This window comes from Natrix helvetica (assembly GCF_964273705.1).
Source record: "Natrix helvetica genome assembly, chromosome: 2".
In the NCBI taxonomy this organism is placed as follows: domain Eukaryota; kingdom Metazoa; phylum Chordata; class Lepidosauria; order Squamata; family Natricidae; genus Natrix; species Natrix helvetica.
The window spans coordinates 60,000,100-60,021,574 of NC_138552.1; the positions used below are offsets into that span (position 1 = coordinate 60,000,100).

The window sequence follows — 21,475 nt, forward strand, 5'->3', positions numbered from 1 at the left end:
ACGCAAAGGCCAATGATGCAACCCCAGCATCCCCTGGTTCAACAACCAGCTTTGCAACCAGAGCAACAAATTGTTCCTCAGCAGGTATTCACAGTCACCCCCTTGACTGGTGAGTCCAAATTAAAGGAGTCAGGAGAGAATTATAAAGCCTGGGTCAGTGAAATTGCGCTCTTGCTTCGAAGAGAAGGCACATATTCCATGGTTTTTAATCCTCCTCCTCCACCGTGGACGCCTGCAATAAGAAACCTCGAAAACAGAGCAATCACGACTTTACTCATGTCAATGGAAATTGAGATCCAAGGTATCTTTCCACCTGATGCAACTGCCCAAGAAATTTGGGCTATTTTGGAAGATTGCTACAGGCCCGTTTCAATTGAATCTTCATGTTTGCTCATGTCTGAGTTCCATGGTTCGAAGTTGAAACCTGGTGAACGAATTGGTGGACATTTGACCAAACTGAAAAGAATGAGAAGTGAATTGAGACAAAATGGCCATGTAATCGATGATATCCAAATGATTAGCATCATCATTAACTCATTGAATTATGAATGGAAAGATGCTGTTGCAAAGATTAACTACGTGCCTATTGCTCAACGCACAGTTAACCACGTTTGCAGACTTTTAGTGGAAGACGAAGCTATCAGGTTAGCTACCCCACATCTGCAACGGCCTCCAGCACCAAAGGCTCCAGCCAGACGTCCCTTCCGAGGAAGAGGCTACGCTCCAAGGATGCCAAAATGCTACACCTGCAACCGTGTGGGACATGACACCCGGGATTGTCCCCAACGAGTTCCAGCTCCCGCCACGTACCAGCCCAGAGGAACAGATTCCAGAGGCAGAGGTAGAGGCGGAAGACAAGGTCGTCGTGGTCCAAGGCGTGATTCACAAGCTCCGCTTGCAACACTGGCCATAACTAACGTTCCACAACCTGATCCAAAGTTCGACAGACGTCTTTTGTGGACTTTAGATAGTGGAGCAGCTGTGCACGTTACCCACAGAAGGGAACTTTTCACAGAGATGGGCGAACCAGAGCCCGAGTATCGAGAACTGTATTCCTTCACCAACCACACTTGCAAGGTTATGGGAAAAGGAACTGTTTACATTGAAGAGCTCGATACACACATCCCTGATGTTTATTACATACCTTCAGCAACCAGTAATTTGCTTAGTCAAAGTCACTTGTCTAGAGATTTAAAGTTCCAGGTTCACCACCTCGAAAAAGCAAGTTACTTAGTTAAAGATGGTGATATTGTTGCTGAAACTATGCTGATTGGTGGTGTTTATTACTTAAAGCCAAAGCCTAAAGGGCAAGCACAGGCAAGTATGCAAACTCCAAAAAGGCACAACGCAAACCCAGAGAGAGTTGTCCCAGAGAGAGAAAGCGTTACTGTGCCAAAGGCTCCTAAAGCCAACAAACAAAGAAAACAGAAACAGATTGCTCAGAGCAAGCCTGAGGGTCCTCATGAAACTGTTAATGTTGAGAATTCACTAACTGGTAAACCTTTGCATTCCAGGTGTATTCACAAGTGGCACAGAAGATTGGGGCATGCCAGTTTCCGTGTTCTTAGAAAGATGCCGGAGTTCGCAAAAGGTTTGGATCTAAAGGGGTGTAAGGTGTTTTTGGATTGTGCGGTTTGCAAAAAGGCTAAATCCAAGGCGGCTGCAATTCCCAAACACACTACACGCCGGTCAACACGCATTTTTGATTTGGTACACACTGACATAGTGGGTCCTTTCCCACCAACACTTGGTGGCAGAAAGTATTTTTTAACAATTGTAGATAATCATTCTAGATATGGATTTGTATATCCTATGAGAGAGAAATCTGAGACCTTTCAGATCTTTAAAGACTTTGCAGCATTTGTTTCTACACAATACCAAGTTCGCATCGCCAGAATCCAGAGTGACCGTGGTGCAGAATTCATGTCTCAGCGTTTCCAGGACTGGATGCGTAAGAATGGAATTCTTCATCAGACATCTGCTCCATATACACCGGCTCATAATGGAGTCGTAGAAAGAAGACAAGGGGTTCTACAAACCATGATGCGTTGTCTTCTAGAAGATGCCAAACTCAGTAACGCATACTGGGGTGAAGCAATCAAATATGCAAATTACATTGTCAACCGTACTTGGAGCAGTGTAATCAATCAAACTCCTTTCTACATGCTGTATGGCTACAAGCCTGATCTCAAGAACCTCCACATTTTTGGTTCATATGCTATGGTGAACACTCCCTTAAGTCAAAGAAGAAAGGGAGGTACAGTAGCAAAGAGACTGAGATTTATGGGTATTGATGATAATTCAAAATGGTACAAATTCATTGATACTAAACATGTGATTGTCATTTCACAATCTGCTAATTTTGAGGAAGACATTGACTGGTCCAGGATTCATTCCAATGATCCTGAAGTTTATTTTCCTAGAGATGGTGTTCCAGATGCCACGCAGCCTGATGACAATTCGCAGGCAGATATTCCTTCTACCAGTTCTTCACAACCTGATGTTCCGTCTTCTCAAGCCGCGGATGCTGATGCTAGCGACGAACGTGAGGACGAGGATGATGATGAAGAAGAAGAAGAAGACTGGTCTGTTGTTCCTAGACGCTCCAAGAGGGCCACAAAAGGAATCCCTCCACAACGTTATTCATGGCAACTGACAAAAACACCATTACCTTTGATTTGCAACGTTACTCTTCCTCCAGAGACATTCACACAAATCAAACAGCTTCCTGATTCAGAACAAGACAAATGGTATGATGCAATGCAGGATGAAATGGACAGTTTGAAGAAACTTAATGTATTCACACCTGCAAAACCTCCAGCAAACAAGAAAGTCATTGGCACCCGATGGGTCTACAGAATCAAGAAGAAACCGAATGGTGAGTCTTTATACAAAGCCAGACTGGTAGCTCAGGGTTTCGCTCAACGTTATCCTGAGGACTACACAAACACTTACTCACCAACAGTCAGAACTGAAAGTGTAAAAATTGCTTTAACCACTGCAACTATTCTTGGTTTAGAAGTTTTCCAATTTGATGTGGACACAGCTTATCTACATGCAGACCTAGATGAAGAGATCTACGTGAGAAGCCCTCCAGGATTCCGAAAGCAAGAAGGGGATACCTGGTTCCTGAACAAAAGTCTTTATGGTCTGAAACAGTCAGGTTTAATGTGGTATTTATGTCTTACTGACAAACTAAATTCAATGGGCTTTATTAAGTCCGAAACTGATGAATGCGTGTTCACAAAAAGATCTAACAATGCATATGAGATAATTCTTGTTTATGTTGATGATATTGTTTATATTGGTCCAAATAAGAAAATGAGTGAGATTTTTGCCAAAAGTTTGCAGAGATACTTCACACTAAAATCTTTAGGACACATTAGCACTTATTTAGGTGTTCAAATTGAAAAGACACAGAAGGGGTTTAGTCTTTCACAAGAAGAGAAAATTGACCACATTCTACATCATTGCAACATGAAAGATGCTAGCACAACAAAGACACCCATGCAAACAGATTTTCACAACTTAACACATGAACCAAGTCCTGAGTTCGAGGATCAAACACTCTATCGTTCAGTCATTGGTTCACTATTATACATTAGTAGTTGGACCAGACCTGACATCGCACTTAGTGTTAATCTTTTATCACGACACGTAGGTAAGGCAACACAATTTCATTGGTCATGCATTAAGAAGTTGTTGAAATACCTGAAACACACTAAACACATGAAGTTATTGCTAGAACCAACACACACTGATCAACCAAAGTTGATTTGTTTTGCCGACGCCGACTGGGCGAGCGACAAGAAGTCACGCAAAAGCACTTCTGGTTACATGATGTTCCTAAATGGTTGTCCTGTTTACTGGCAAGTGAGAAAACAGAGTTTTGTTTCATGTTCATCTACTGAAGCTGAATATGCTTGTGTTTCAGATGCTTGTAATTCTCTAACGTGGTTTGATGCTTTGATCACAGATATCTGGACACGTCCGATTCGACCAATCACCGTGATGGAAGATAATGTATCTGTTGTTTATATTTCTGAGTCACATTTTACAGGTTCTAGGTCCAGACACATTGACATTCGTTATCAAAACACAAAGCAATTAGTTAAGCAAGGTTTTGTTAAATTGCAATATGTTTCTACACATGATCAGATCGCAGACATGCTTAACAAACCACTCGCCGCAAATCAACACGAATATCTGCGAAAGAAGATGTGCCTTAATTGATGATTTGATGACGTCAGCCCAGACTAGCAAAAGAAGGGGTGTCACGATGTTAAAAAGTTTGCTAGGCCTGAACTGCCTAAACTGACACTCAAGAGTTCAACTAAGAAAGCTTTATTGCGCAGGTCATAAAACAAAAAAAGGTTCTTATCTGAAAGTGATTTATTGCGCACGCGTTACACATTCCAAAACTCCTCTCTTCTTTGTTCGGCAGCCAACTTTGGCTAACGTAGCTTTCATTATCAAAATGTAACCAATTAGTTACTTCTGTTTTTCATTTACTTTTATTATTTTATTATTAAAGTTTGTTTATTAATTAGAATATTTTCTTAAAGACTTATTTTTTTCTCAATATCTCAAAAGATATGCGGAAGGGAAACAGCCACGGTCCATTGATCTCCAACAGGGTGTTTTTTCCCCTGACATATACAGTATATGTTTAGAAAAACAATTCCATATTACTCAATGGCATTTTCTTCTGAGCAAAAGATTGTTATTATTAAAGTTTTTATTAGTAGAAAAGTAGATTCAAGCTGTAAAAATCCTCTACAACCATTACAAGAAAATAATGCTTCAGTTTTCTCTTGCTTCCCACTTAAGGATAATTATGAATCAAAGGCCAGGAGGGCAGCCCTACCCTTAGCCATTCAGTATTCAGTAGGAGAAGCAGATGCTTTATTGATGGTGGGGATGGGGATAACAATTGCACATGGTTAGCTAGAAAGTTCAGTTTACTTGTTGGCTATTGAGAAAAGGACAAGACTCAGGTAAATGAAAGGATGGAAGATTTATGACATAATTTTGTACATTTCAGGTACTCTTTTTATTTTTTCTCTCTTATTATTCATTTGTTTGTTGAATTTGTAGGCCATCCCATTCCAGAAGATTCTGGAAAGCTTTATGAAATTAAAATAACAGTAAAATACAAAACAACTAAAGCAATCCATTCAGGAAGAAAAAACACTCTTATGTTCCTCACAGTGCTCAGACCAACAGCAATGTGGATGGGCTCAGTTACAGTGACAATGGGTATGTTGTTAGAATACCTAAAGCAGGGGTGTCCAAACTTGGGAACTTTAAGACTTGTGGACTTCAACTCCCAGAATTCCCCAGCCAGCCATGCTGGCTGGGGAATTCTGGGAGTTAAAGTCCACAAGTCTTAAAGTTCCCAAGTTTGGACACCCCTGACCTAAAGGAACAAGTTAGGCATAGATTTTCATCAATTTATGTGATAGAGAAAATCTTATCTATGTGGTAACTATGGGCTAAAAACAACTTGGATGGCACATAATCAGTCAAAAATTCAAAATTGTCCAATCTATATTTCAATAGCTCTGCCACACATACATTACAAAATTCAAATAACACTAAGAGTTAAAAGAGTTCTGGTGAATAATAAAGATGCTAAAAATCACATGATGTCTAACAGATACAAATATGATCATTAATAATAACTGGCAATTTCCAGAAATACCTCTTCACTATATAATTTATGACACTCACAGTTTTCACAGCTTATTACCTTCACAGTTCAATCCAGTGGAATCTAAAGAGAAACCTCTCTGGCATTCACAGGCAAAACTTCCAGGAGTATTTTGACAGATTCCTTTTGATCCACAAAGTGAAGTCTGTGATCCACATTCATTGTTATCTACAAAATGACATTTAATTTTTTTCATAAATCAGATACCAAAAGAAAAATAAAGAATGCTATGCTCGAATTTTTTGCAGAATTGTATCCATAATTGATATTCTTGGTATCATAAAGACATGCTCTCAATTTCAAATATTATCAAGGCTTTTAGCTTTCATTATAATATACAGTGAAAACTATTTGTACCTATTGCATACTATCAATGCAAGCAATATAGGAAAATTATGGTTTCACTTTGAGAATGTTTCACAATTTCCCTCCACATGAAAGAGGTTGCAAATAGCAATGAATATATGATAAAGATCAATAAATGGAAAGATCAAGTGGAATTGATCAAATTCTCATCTTAATCTTTTTCTTATTAAATCATATTAATCTGATTTTATTAATCTAGCAATCTTATTACTAGTCCAGTTTGTTGCTAAGGAGATCTGAGAAACGTTACATGTTTTTCATGAAACGAAAAACAACAACATTAATCTCTTACCTATACAGGCTGTATGATGTTGGGTGAAACCTGGTGGACATTTACATGTGAATCCCCCAAGAGTATTGACACAAAGGAATTGACAGTTATGTTGCTTACTTTGACACTCATCAAGATCTGAAAAAATAAGGTGTTTATTTCTTTTCAAATGAAGGCAACATAATTATTTAATCTAATATTTAATAACACCGCTGCAGCAATCAAAATTGCTTTTAAATGCAGTGAATTAGCTAAAAGGCTCTCTTTGATTCAACACAAAAAACAGCATTGTCTAAGTACCACCCCTTACAAATATTCACGTAGAATCACAATGGTTATACTAAAAGGGTGGAGTTGTCCTACAATGGTATGGCACTCATTGCATCATTTGAGCCACCCCACCACAGATATCTGTTCCTTACCAATTTTGCCTAGAAAAATCCAATCTCTCTGGCTTTCTCATAAATTGTCCTTTCTCAAGATCCTAATTTTATTAATACCCCATATTCTGTGTTGCCCTGTATGGTTTTCAGAGAAGAGGATGCTCGCAACTGCCCTGCCCTGCTATCATTTGGACAGATAGTGAGTTTGATGAGCATTTCCTTTATAATGGGCAGGGTGATGGGAATGGCATCCTGTAAAAGCATAAAAAATCCCTGAGCAATGCTTCCTTAAGGATTTGTGTATAGAGACGCATCTTTAAAAACCCACAAAAATGCTCAGTAAGAATGGAATAATGGCAGTCCTTACACATTTGCCCATAGAACTGGAATATATAAACCAGGGGTGTCAAACTTGATTTCTTTGAGGGCCAGATCAGCATTGTAGTTCTCCACGTGCTGGTGGGGAGGAGGGGGGGCAGGCAGGATGGATGCCTCCTGCAGCACCCTGCCAGTCAAAACAGGGCATGGGAGGTGTCCATGTGCGCCCCCCCTGTGCCTCGTTTTCACCCTCCATGGCCTCCTGCACAACTCTGATGGAGGTTTTCGGGCCCAATTTGGGCCCACTTTTCAGGCCAGATTTGGCCCGTGGGCCTTGAGCTTGACACCCCTGATATAAACAACCCAATATAGGTGTAACTGAACTCTATGATTTTATCATTATTTTCTTTGAAGCTATTTCGCTTCTCATCCAAGAAACTTTTTCAACTCTCTGAAGAAGATGAAGAGCTGAAGAAGCTTCTTGGATGAGAAGTGAAATGTCTTCAAAGAAAAACAAAAAAGTTTAGTTGCATCTTGAAAAGCACCTTTGGGGTTAAATCCAATGGGCCACATTTAATATTATTTTTTTGATAGGTGATATAAAACATGAATGTATCACATAATAAATTAATTGGTTAGAAAATCCACTAAGTTACTCAATCTTTTACCTCTACAGGATTTTCCATCATCTTGGAGGATATAGCCACGTGGACATGAACATTGGTAGCTTCCTTCAGTATTCTTGCAGATAAAATTACAGGGTTTGGGAGACTGGGAGCATTCATCAAGATCTAATTACAGAATAATTCATATTCAAGTTTAATTTATTCCATAGCATTGGATCCAAAATAAAGTGAGAGGACAATGCCTAATAGATTAAAATTTATTTAAAAAAAACATGTTTAATAAAGTTAAAGACAAGATTCATCATAGTGAAAAAGGCAAATCAACCTGATAGGCAATAGTAATTTTGAAATTCTCATTTAGTAATGGAAAAAATTCCTTCAACTCAATTCAGAGTTCAGCATTTACAATCAAATTTGTAAAATGATTGAGAAAAAATATTTCAAGAAAGTTTAAACTCACAATATCAAGTTTACAGTTCATATAGGAAGCTATGTAAGTTTAAGTCTCAAATTCTCACATGATAAACCACAGTGATATTACTACTTTCCAATCTTCATAAAAATATTTCCAAAGGCACTGGAAGAAAATACTACTTTGCTTAAAATAATTTATGACATTCCCCCTTCCAAGCTTTGGAACTCTACAGAACAAGAACACTATTTTTGATCACAATACAGGAACTATGTTAAAAGGCGTTACTATTCCTATTGACATGAGACAGTCTTGAATCAGGAATATAATTGAAGGTAACCTTCTATATTTGATGAAAAAGTAAATACAAAGCTTGAGGCTTTATAGCACAATATTTTAAATCACAAAATGGAAAATGTAACAAGTTATAATATAGATATAATAATAAACTATAATATAGAAGTAACTATAAAGGCTATAACTTACCCACACAAGAAGTACCACTTATATCTGTAGTATAGCCAACTTTACAAAAACATCTGAAGGAACCCATGGTGTTTATGCATTGGCCATGCCTGCATAAATTTGGCATGACCTTACACTCATCAATATCTATGGAATAAAAAATAAGAATTATTTTTTATTTTGGCATGTAATTGCTTGCAGCTAATGAAATACATGCCATTAAACAAATACAAATTAATGATATAGTCATATCCCTATGAGTTTTTTGTATGTATCAAAGTGTAATACCTTTCTGTCTATGGACAAAATGATTCATCAGCAGAGAAGCCAGCATTATTTTAGCCAGACTGAAAATGAGGGCGTTAAGAGTTAAAAAGCTACTGAAAAATTCAGGATAATTTTTTAAATAAATGAGTAAATAAAATGGATCTCAGTATAATTGTCCCAGCAGCTCTTGAAAGTGTAGCATCTCTTCAATCTATCTTAAAGGGACAGGACGAAATGAAAAAACAACTGCAAGACTTAAATGATCAGCTCAGAGAAACAAAACAACAAGCCACACGGAATGAACAGAGAATAGGTGTACTGGAGGAGGGTGTGGTTGGGATGAGGGACGAGGTTAAGACAATCCAAAGTGGGAATGTAGAATTTGAAAATCACATGATAAAAATGGAATTTGAAAGGATGTCTTTTTTCTTTAGGTTTCAAAATTTGCCAGAAGTTGAGAACGAAGATCTTAAAGAGATTATGACCACAATACTAGCAGAATACATTAATAGAGATAAACAACAGCTTTGGTGGGATATTGACTTGATTTATAGGATTAATTCAGCATATGCAAGAACACACAATGTTCCAAGGGAAGGTCATGTTAAATTTCTTAGAAAGACTACAAGAGATGAGGTTCTAGGAGCTCAAAGGGGAGGACCACTAAAATATAAAGATAAAGAAACAACCATTCTTAAACAGATTCCAAAGAAAGTAAGAGATAAGAGGAAGAAATATTCCTCTTTAGCAAAAACATTATATAATAAAGGGGTCTGGTTTAGGTGGTTATTACCAGAAGGCATGTTGATTTTCTGGGAGGGCAGCAGAATTAGAATTAACACAGTTGTGGAGGCGGAGGCTTTCACTAAAAAACATAATGCTCTCCTAGATGAAATGGGGGATGGTACACAAGAGACGAGGGACGGAGGGGCTGAGGCTCTGCCAACAGATGGGGGGGGGAGGATGCAACAACTAGAAGACTCAGATCACAAAAGTGATTTGAAACATTATTGCAATTGTTGTTATAATGTACCTTTACGGAAGTGATACAAAAAAAATGATTGAAATATATTGATGACAGTGTTAAACTTAAAACTGCTAATATTTATTCAAATGTTGATGTTTTTCTATTCTTGTCTGTAAAAATTGCGAGACTTGGGGGGACTGCTCTCCCCCGCACGATGTAGCTGTCAAAATGTTTTATACCCTTTTTAACCCCTTTTCCCTGAAAAAAATTGTAAAAATCAATAAAACTTGCTTTAAAAAAAAAGAGTTAAAAAGCTACTGAAAAATTCAGGATATTTTTTTAAAATAAATGAGTAAATAAAATGGATCTCAGTATAATTGTCCCAGCAGCTTTTGAAAGTGTAACATCTCTTGTAATCATTGTTCTATCCACTGCGCTAAAATGGGACAATTTTTCCACATAAAAAAGAACCCCTGCAGCATCACCCTTTCCCCCAAACCTCAGTAGTACTTTGCTACTACTTCTGTCTCACTCATAGCCAACAGATTATCCCAACTTTCACTTTATAGCATTTCAATATGATGCCTACTAGTTTTATTCACAACAGTTAGTATCAATTGTTTCAATGTTACTACAATATTAAAATTTGGTAGAGAAATGCAAAAGAAGTGCCAATCTTTGGATGGTTCACTTCTATACAGAAACAGCATGTTCTTTTGAGATTGGGAAGGTTGGACAATTTATTAACAATGAATTTTCTAGCTGTTTATCAATGAATAATCTCTATAATATAAATCAATAGAAATAATCCATTTTAATTATTAACTGCATTGGAAAATTTCATGACATGAAATTGTTTGCTAAGCAATGTAGCTAAAGTATACCACAATATTCTTCTATTTTCAAAATCAAGATATCCTTAGGGGTACTAAGGCAATATTATACATCTTCATCTTCCTACCACCCTATAGTTAGAAAAAGGAAACTTGTCTGAAGATTCCACGAAGAATACCTCTCCCATCAGTGGTGTATCCTGGACCATGTGGACACAGCTTCTTGTACTGAGTTGTTACTAAGAGTGGGCAAATCTCACACTGATTGCCCCACCCCCTTCCACCATCACAACAGCATTCGGATTTGGTGACAAGATTACGGCTACTGGAAGCCATTTGACACATTGTCTGCAAGACTTCAGCAAAGCAGAAACCTTGTCGGTTGTCTGTGTAATGAATGTGGAGAAATAATATACACATTTAAGTAAGGAGCATTTCATTCTGTTAAAATAATTTCTCATTTTTAAATCATGATCCCTAGAGTAACCATATTTTGGAAAACATATTTTCATAAAAATAGCATCTAAATATACATTTCATGAAATAAAATGAAGATTTTTAGCTATGATAACAATTTAACACTTCACATATAATAACTTTTAAATCAAAACATTTGTTTATTTCAAAACATTTGATAATTTATCTCTCTTACATCAAAGTAGTTTTTAAAAAATGATTGTAGCATCCTAATAATAATAGTTAGTAAAGATTGATTTTTGTGAAAAAAACAACCCTATTTTATGTGCCAAACAAGATATCTTTATTCTTGTCAGAAGCATCTACAAACTATAGACTAACAGAGACAGAAATTAAGGAATCAAAATTTACTTGCCAATGCATTCAGTTCCAGATGGGCTTGACTGGAAACCTTCATTACACTCACATATGTAACTTCCAATAATGTTTATACAACGACCATTTTCACAGATACCAGGCTTACTGTGGCATTCATTTTCATCTTGATCACAAGAAAACAAACAAAAAAAATGAAATAGCACAAAAGCAAAAGGAGTAACCGTAATTCCCACAATTCAAAATGAAAGCTACACTTCTGATGATAGCCGATTTTTAAAAAAATTCAATGCTAAAAAGTCTAACCTCAGAAAGACAGTCATATTAAGTGTAAAAAAAATATGATATGATTTTAATTTTTAAAAGCTTGCATTTCTAAAACATTTCAAAGAGAGTAGTTTTTTGGAAAGGCCAGAGATATAACAATTACTGCATGACAGGGATCTGCATCTGCCTTGGTACAAATATGTGTAAAATTGCTAAAAAAAACCTTAAATGGTAAATAGTCGGAGACTAGAAGGAAAGTATGCACTTATTTGAATAACTATTTGAAGCTTTAGCTGGATTGAACAAAGAAAATAATATAAAATGATGTAATTTCTAATGAACAAAAATATTTTAAAGCTCTTATTTCATGATTGATAATTCTTCATATTTATAGCTATATATTAAAAGTAGTGGATTTTCCATATTGCAAAATTTTCAGGTTTGTTTTTTCCAGGTGTCTTAAACTATAAAGCAGAGGTGTCCAAACTTGGGAACTTTAAGACTTGTGGACTTCAACTCCCAGAATTCCCCAGCCAGCATGGCTGGCTAGGGAATTCTGGAAGTTGAAGTCCACAAGTCTTAAAGTTCCCAAGTTTGGACACCCCTGTTATAAAGGTACAAATCTAAGAGCTGATAAAATATGCCGGTAGTTTGTTTGTTTTCTAGCAACACTACCTTGATAATGCAATTACTATTCATTGCCACATGACAATTTATAATGACTCAATACATTCTAACCATAATATATGTAAACTTTTTATTATGAGAGTCCTTTGTGAAATATAGATTATTTATTTTTACAATCCTAAATTAACTTGGCAATGTTCTCCTCCCTACAGTTGTGGGAACTAAAATGTCAGAGGTTGCCAGGCAGAATTATACATAGTCTTGGCATGAAACTCTGTATCAAGGTGTTCAGTTATACCTCTTAAATGGTTAAGGTCTGGCCTTAGTTTCTGGGATATGGAAGGTAATACATCTGTGTATTACCTGTAGAAGTCCTGTTATCAGCTACTGCCTATGAACAAGCCTTTTTTGCAGGAAGGCATCAACTGGGAAACAAACTACACCAAGTGGAAGATCTAACAGGTTCCTAACAAACCTAGCAGACAACTTTGTTTCCCAAAAAGTAAAGAAGGGAACAAGGGGATCAGCCATATTGGACTTAATTCTCACTAACAGAGAGGAAATGATAGAAGGTGTTGAGGCCACAGAAACCCTAGGGGCAAGTGACCATGCAATATTGGAATTCAACATTATATAAACACAAGTAGTAGAACAAAATGAAACTTGAGTCTTGGACTTTAAGAAAGCTGATTTCAATAAACTTAGAGAGAGCTTGGGAAGAATTCCATGGATGAGAATCCTCAAGGGGAAAACAACTCAAGAAGCTTGGGAAATTTTGAAAAATGAGATTACAAAAGCCCAGTCTACCACAATACCAATGAAGAAGAAAAATAACAGCTCCAAAAAGAAACCAGCATGGCTGCATAAAGAACTCTCTGACAAATTGAAAGACAAAAAAGCTAAGTATAAAATGTGGAAAGGGGGGGGGGGAACATAACTAAGGCAGAATATCAGCAAATAGCCCGAGCATGTAAAGATGAAGTGAGGAAAGCTAAGGCTCACAATAAAGAAAGGCTTGCTACAAAAGTAAAAAAATAACAAAAAAAGCTTCTTTCAACATGTTAAAAACAAGAAAAAAGTTAAGGAAACAGTTGGTCCATTGCTGGGAGAAAGTGGCAAGAAGGTGACAAGCAACGGGGAGAAAGCAGAACTATTTAACTTATGTTTTGCATCTGTCTTTACACAAAGGGATAAAACAGTCCAACCTATCAAAAACAGCACCACAAAAATCAGATTAGGAACACAAGTTGAAATAGGGAAGAAAATGGTAAGTAAGCACCTGTCTACCCTAGACGAGTTCAAATCACCAGGACCGGATGGATTACACCCGAGGGTTCTGAAGGAACTGGCAGACGAGATCTCAGAACCACTGAACTATATCTTTCAGAGATCCTGGAGCACCAGGGAACTACCAGAGGACTGGAAAAGAGCTGATGTGGTTCCCATCTTCAAAAAAGGGAAAAAACAGATCCAGGAAACTACAGACCTATCAGCCTGACCTCAATACCAGGAAAGATTCTGGAAAAGATAATCAAGCAACGAATTAGCGAACACCTAGAAGCAAACAAAGTAATAGCCAAAAGCCAACATGGGTTTCTCAAAAACAGATCATGCCAGACTAATTTTATTGCATTCGTTGAGAAAGTGACAAAATTAGTGGACCAGAGGAATGCCGTCAATATAGTTTACTTGGACTTCAGTAAGGCATTTGATAAGGTAGACCTAACCTATTACTAGATAAAGTAGAAGAATGTGGGTTAGACAGCATCACCACCAGATGGATTCGTAACCTGCTGACCAATCACACTCAACATGTAGTCCTCAATGGAACTGCATCTACATGGAGGGAGGTATGCTGTGGAGTACCTCAAAGCTCTGTTCTGGGCCCAGTACTCTTCAACATCTTCATCAATGATTTGGATGAGGGAATAAATGGGGAACTCATCAAATTTGCAGATGACACCAAGCTGGCAGGAATAGCCAACACTCCAGAAGATAGGCTAAAGATACAGAAGGATCTTGACAAACTTGAACATTGGGCACTATCTAATAAAATGAAATTCAATGGTGAAAAGAGCAAGGTTCTACATTTAGGCAACAAAAATGAAATGCACAAGTACAGTATAGGTGGTATCTTGCTCAACAGTAGTAACTGTGAAAGGGATCTTGGAGTCCAGTGGACAACCATTTAAATATGAGCCAGCAGTGTGCAGCAGCTGCCAAAAAAGCCAACACAGTTCTAGGCTGCATAAACAGAGGGATAGAATCAAGATCACGTGAAGTGTTAATATCACTTTATAATGCCTTGGTAAGGCTACACTTGGAATACTGCATTCAGTTTTGGTTGCCACGATGTAGAAAAGATGTGGAGACTCTAGAAAGAGTGCAAAGAAGAGCAACAAAGATGATTAGGGGACTGGAGACTAAAACAAATGAAGAACGGTTGCAGGAACTGGGTATGTTTAGCTTAAGAGAAAGAAGGACTAGGGGAGACATGATAGCAGTCTTCCAATATCTCAGGGGTTGCCACAAAGAAGAGGGAGTCAAACTATTCTCCAAGGCACCTGAGGGTAGAACAAGAAGCAATGGGTGGAAACTAATCAAGGAGAGAAGCAACTTAGAACTGAGGAGAAACTTCCTGACAGTTAGAACAATTAATCAGTGGAACAGCTTGCCTCCAGAAGTTGTGAATGCCCCAACACTGGAAGTCTTTAAGAAGATGTTGGATAGCCATTTGACTGAAACCGTGTAGGGTTTCCTGCCTAGGCAGGGGGTTGGACTAGAAGACCTCCAAGGTCCCTTCCAACTCTGCTGTTGTATTGTATTGCATTTGTATTACAAACCCTTATTTGGATTCTATAGCTGCTTCTCTAATAATCTGATGACAATTGTATACAATTATAATGCCTAGCAATAAAATACACAATAAGAATGAATTATTAAATCAAATAGTTTGCTTTTAATTTACAGAGAAAAAAGTAAAGTACCTAGTTTGGGTACCTACCAATACAACCTTCGCCATCTGGTCTTCGAGTCATTCCAGGGGGACATATGCACATGAAGGTTCCAATCAGATTTTTGCACATCATGCCTCTTGATTCACAATCATGTAGACCCTCTGCACATTCATCGAGATCTTTTCAGAAAACAAAATAATATTAGTGGTAGACAAACATACCTATTTTTTCTTAATACCAGAGTTAATTGGAAATTGAATGGCATCCAAAATCTTGTAACCTTATCAAAAGCCAAACTGAAATATAATGTAGCAATTCAATAATTTATGAAGGACAATGTTTTTATTAACACCAAATAATTCCATGTTTTATTATACATTCTGCATACATTATTTAATGCTCAGTTCCATCTTTCATACTTTATAGCAATAGCCTTCTCTTCTATAGTAAATTGTCATGCTTCAGTTTCAGAAACTTTACAGAATACATTGTTCTATATAAATTGTATTGGCAAAAGTGTTAACATGCTAAAGAGATCCTTACCTTTGCACATTTTCTGGTCCTCTCTTAATTCATATCCCACTGGACAAGTGCATTCATAAAAACCATACGTATTTATACAGCGAAAAGCACAAAGCAAAGGATTTTGTGCACATTCATTTATATCTAAGCAAGACAAAACAGAATAATGCACTTGCATTTAATAGTATACTTATACTTTATAATTAATCATTTTTTTTCACATTTGTTAATGCTGTGGGTGGTGCAGTTATATGTGGATAAGAATTAATGAAGTCCTTTCTCAACAAACAAAATTTAGTATACTGGTCATACATGACTTTTTTTATTCCTAAAATAATTAATAAATACCTAAAATAATTATCATTATTATCCAACAATATTTAAAACATTAAAACAATAAAACATAATTAGAACAAAGAAATAGTAGGGAAAGGGATGTTACCAAGGTCGGTAAAATGAGGACCCAGATTGTTGGGGGCAATAAGCTGACTTTCTAAACTGATTAGAGAGAGCTGTAAAGCACTGTGAAGCGGTATATAAGTCTAAATGCTATTCTAGTAATAATGGAAACATCTCACTAGTTCACCAGTGTGCAGAAGTCCCTAGGTCTCAATGCATCAGATGAATATATTTTACTTTATCAAGCCCACTCTACATGCAGGAATGCACAGACATGAGATACACTGCTGCTGTTTGTGTTTTTGCTATATTGAAGGGGTTCTTAAAGCTGAACTGATTAATTTCAGGCAGTTAACAATGCAATTAATTGAAAACTTGCTACAGTCCTACCATCTTCTTTTTCTCTTTTAAATATATCGTATTTTTCAGAGTATAAGACGCACCTTTTTTCCTCAAAAAAAGAGGTTGAAAATCTGGGTGCGTATTATACATCGCATACAGCATTTTTTGCCTCCTGAAGCCCACCCCTTTCACCAAAATGGCCGTGCATAGCCTTCTGAAGGCTTTCAGAGAGCTCCTGGGGGCTGGGAGGGCAGAAATGAGCAAAAAATCCCCCCCCCGAGCCCCAGCAGCACTCTATAAGCCTCCATAAGGCTATGCATGCAATTTCTTTGACAAAAAACAGGCCCGTTTTCACAAAAAAATGGGCTATTTTTTGTTAGTTTTGGACGGCCCACCCACCAGGAGTATTCTGTAAGCTACCTCAAGGCTATTCATGCCTTTTATTCGAAAAAAAGGGCCCATTTTTGTGAAAAACGGGCCGTTTTTTGGAGGTTTGCAGAGTGCAAAAACTTTTTTTTCCTTTTGGAAAGCTTTTTAACTGATGAGAATTACACTGATCAAGTGCTGTGCCAGCAGAAACAAAGTCTTAAGGTTTGTCAGCGATTTCCTTCTCCAGCACATGGATAAATACACCTGGAAACATCTACCTATCTACCTACTTTCTCTCTCCCTACCTACCTACTGTATTTCTTTCTCTCTCTCTCTCTCTCTCTCTCTCTCTCTCTCTCTCTCTCTCTCTCTCTCTCTCTCTCTCTCTCTATCTCTCTCTCTCTCTCTCTCTCTCTCTCTATATATATATATATATATATATATATATATATATATATATATATATATATATATATATATATATATATATATATATATATATATATATATATATATATATATATATATATATATATATATATATATATATATATATATATATATATATATATATATATATATGCTGGTTTTGTTGTATTCGGGTCTTTTCCCGTGTAAAGTTGAGATTGTCTTTGCAACGTTTCGGCAGGATCGCACCTGCCATCTTCAAGCGTGGGCTCAAAATGTGGGCTTAAAATGGGAACGGAGCTGCCGTCTTTCTGTAAGTCTTGGTGGGAGGGGATGGGGTGCTGGCTTTGTTTCAGTAAGTGGAATGATTGGTTGTGTGGTTGTATCATGATTGGTAGATTGGTGCTGATTGGTGCAGGCTGCGTGTGCATTGTTGTTTTGTATTATAATGGCTTGGGTGGTGGGTGGTGTTCGTTTGTTGGCTAGGGCTGGTTTCCAGATGTTTGGTAGGCGGGAGGTATCATCACGTTTGTTCATGCTGTGGGGGTGTTTCTCTATTTCGATGGCTTCCATGATTATTCTCTTGTGGAGGTGTTCTGTTTTGGAGATTAACCTGGCTCCTTCAAAGTTGATTTCATGTCCTGTAGCTTTAAGGTGCTGGAAAAGGGAAGAAGTTTTTTTCTTTTTTTCTTACTGCGTTTTTGTGTTCTGTGATGCGTGCATTTATTCTCCTGTTTGTTTGTCCTATGTATATTGCTGGGCAGATTTTGCATGGTATTTCGTAGACTCCTTGGTTTTCTAGCTGGATTTTGTCTTTGGGGTTTCTTAAGATGTTGGCTATTTTTTGATCAGTGGTGAAGGCTGTCCTGATATTGTGCTTGTGGAGAATTTTGCTGATTTTATCTGTGGTGCCTTTGATGTAAGGGAGGAGGGCGATGCCATGGTCCTGTTCTGTATCTTGGTCTCCTTTTGGATTAGGTTGGTGATTGTTTTTCTTTGGAATCCATTGGAGATTAATACATTTGTGAGTTTGTGTAATTCAGTTTTCAGGTGGTCTTTGTCGGCTAGGCGTTTGGTTCTGGAGATGAGGGTCTTGGCTACAGAGTTGATCTGTGCAGGGTGGTGATGGGATTGTGCATTTAAGTAGCGGTTGGTGTGTGTTTTTTTCTGGTAGATGGTGTGTCCTAGGGAGCCATTGGGTTTTTTGTAGATTAGGACATCCAGAAAGGGAAGTTGGTTGTTTGCTTCTATTTCAATGGTGAATTGTATTTTGGGGTGTATGTTGTTGAGATGTGTGAGGAAGTTGTCCAGTTTTTCTTTTCCATGTGGCCAAATCACGAAAGTGTCATCAACATATCTAAGCCAGAGTTTGGGTTTGTGTTCAGATTTGTCTAAGGCGTTGGTTTCAAAATGTTCCATGTATAAGTTTGCAATGACAGGTGAGAGGGGTGATCCCATGGGTGCTCCTTCTATCTGTTTGTATCTTTGTCCATTATGGATGAAGTATGTGTTGGTTAGGCAGTGGTTGGTCAGGTCCAGGATGTGTTTAGGGGGGTTGTGTTTTTTCTGGATGGCTGTCAAGGCTTCTTTTATGGGCACTTGGGTGAAGAGGGATATGACGTCGAAACTCACGAGTAGGTCACTGGGTTGTAAGTTTTGTTTCTTTATTGTTTCTATGAAGTGGAGTGAGTTTTGTACGTGTGAGGTGATGGATTCTGCATAGGGTTAGAGTTGTTTGGCGAGGAATTTGGCAAGGTTCTGTAGAGGTGAGCCTATGGAGCTGACTATGGGTCTGAGTGGTGTTCCTTCTTTGTGTATCTTGGGGAGTCCATAGAGTTTGGGGCATCTGGAAGATTTCTCTCTGGGGATGATTCTTTGCTGGATCTCTTCACTGATGGCAGAGGCTAACCTCTTCATGGAACACTTTGAAACCCAAGCTCTAGAAAAATCCGATCACAAACCCAAACTCTGGCTCAGATATGTAGACAACACCTTCATAATCTGGCCACATGGGAAAGATAAACTGGACAACTTCCTCACACACCTCAACAGCCTACACCCCAGAATACAGTTCACCATGGAAACAGAAGCCAATAACCAACTCCCCTTCCTGGATGTCTTAGTCTATAAGAAATCCAATGGATCCCTAGGACACACCATCTACCAGAAGAAAACACACACAAACCGCTATTTGCACGCACTCTCACACCACCACCCAGCACAGATCAACTCTGTAGCCAAGACACTCATCTCCAGAACAAAACGCTTAGCTGACGAACAACACCTCAAAACCGAACTACACACTCTCACCAACGTACTAACATCCAACGGATTCCAAAGAAACAATATCACTAACCTAATCCAAAAAGAAAACCCCACTAAAATCCAAGACAGTGAACAAGAAAACGGCAAAGCCCTCCTCCCATACATAAAAGGCACCACAGACAGAATCAGCAAGATCCTCCACAAACACAACATCAAGACAGCATTCTACACAAACCGAAAAATATCCACCATCCTAAGAAACCCCAAAGACAAAATAGAGTTAGAAAATCAAGGAGTATATGAAATCCCATGCACCACCTGCCCCACCACATACATCGGACAAACCAACAGAAGAATAAAGGCACGCATTGAAGAACACAAAAACTCAGTCAGAAAGGAGGAACCAACTTCTTCCCTGGTCCAACACCTCAAAGCCACAGGACATGATATAGACTTTAAAAAGACCAGAACTATTGCCAAAATTGAACACTTTAACAACAGAATAATCAGAGAAGCTATTGAGATAGAAAAACGACCACACAGCATGAATAAACGAGATGATACCTCCCGCCTTCCAGCCATTTGGAAACCCGCCCTCACTGACAAACGAGTCCCTAACACAAAGAATGATACCAGACCCACACTCACAAAAACCACACAGGATGTCACTATCACACAACCACGCAAAAAGCAAGCTCAAACCCACACCGATAATGACCACAAACCAGAAGCCGGACCACAAAACAGAAGCCAGACCACAGCTGCATTATTAGCCACTTTAAACCCCTCAGATCCATACATTAAGCAAACTGATGCCCACCACGGAGATGTGGCACGACCACAAACGCGAAGCCAAACAACAGTAAAGCAGCTCACCAGCTCAAATCCCTCTGCAACTCAGACTAACACAAGCACAACCAGGCCCCCACCCAAACAGAACACGCCCCCATCCAATCAGAGCACAGCCAAACTCCCATCCAATCAGAACACAGCCAAGCCCCCTACCAATCAGAATACACCTCCACCCAATCAGAATGCAGCCAAGCTCCCACCCAATCAGCACAAACCCCCACTGGCAGTTAAAAGGAGGAACCGGCTGAGATCTCACATTGCTCCTGGAAGCACCAAGCCGGAAGCACCAAGCCAGAAGCACCAGCCTGAAGATGATGAATGAGACTTCATTGAAACGTCGTGAAGATACTTCCAATTCTACGCGGGAGAAAACCCGAACAACCAAAGACATACATACAAATACCCACGAAAACCTCAGAAAACAAATTATATATATATATATATATATATATATATATATATATATATATATATATATATATATATATATATATATATATATATATATATATATATATATATATATATATATATATATATATATATATATATATATATATATATATATATATATATATATATATATATATATATATATATTTATATTTATACATATACATATACATATACATATACATATACATATACATATATATATCCATATATATATTACCTACCTACCTACCTACCAACCTACTCTCTCTCTCTCCCGACCTATCTACTGTATTTCTCTCTCTCTCTTTCTATTTCTCTCTATTGCTCTACCTACCTACCTACACACACTCTCTCTCCCTAGCTACCTACTGTATTTCTCTCTCTATCCCTCTACCTACCTACCTAATTATTCTCTCTCTCCCTACCTATCTACTGTATTTCTCTCTCTCTCTTTCTCTCTCTCTCTCTCTCTCCCTTTACATACCTACCTACACTCTCTCTCTCCCTACCTACCTACTGTATTTCTCTATCTATCTATCTCTCTTTCTCTCTTTCTCTATCCCTTTATCTACCTACCTACCTAACTACTCTCTCTACCTACCTACTATATTTCTCTTTC

At 37.9% G+C, this 21,475-nt stretch overlaps 1 protein-coding gene across 1 annotated transcript in view; it reads right to left on the minus strand.

Annotated features, from left to right (window-relative positions):
- Positions 1-21,475, minus strand: part of FBN2 (fibrillin 2) — a 148,443-nt gene that overhangs the window by 7,843 nt on the left and 119,125 nt on the right. The window contains exons 54-61 of the mRNA XM_081940241.1: positions 15,808-15,930; positions 15,312-15,443; positions 11,454-11,579; positions 10,801-11,007; positions 8,576-8,701; positions 7,720-7,842; positions 6,372-6,488; positions 5,753-5,881 (exon numbers count right to left, since the gene is read on the minus strand). Coding sequence (XP_081796367.1) covers positions 5,753-5,881; positions 6,372-6,488; positions 7,720-7,842; positions 8,576-8,701; positions 10,801-11,007; positions 11,454-11,579; positions 15,312-15,443; positions 15,808-15,930 — 1,083 coding nt within the window. The remainder of the gene's footprint in view (positions 1-5,752; positions 5,882-6,371; positions 6,489-7,719; positions 7,843-8,575; positions 8,702-10,800; positions 11,008-11,453; positions 11,580-15,311; positions 15,444-15,807; positions 15,931-21,475) is intronic.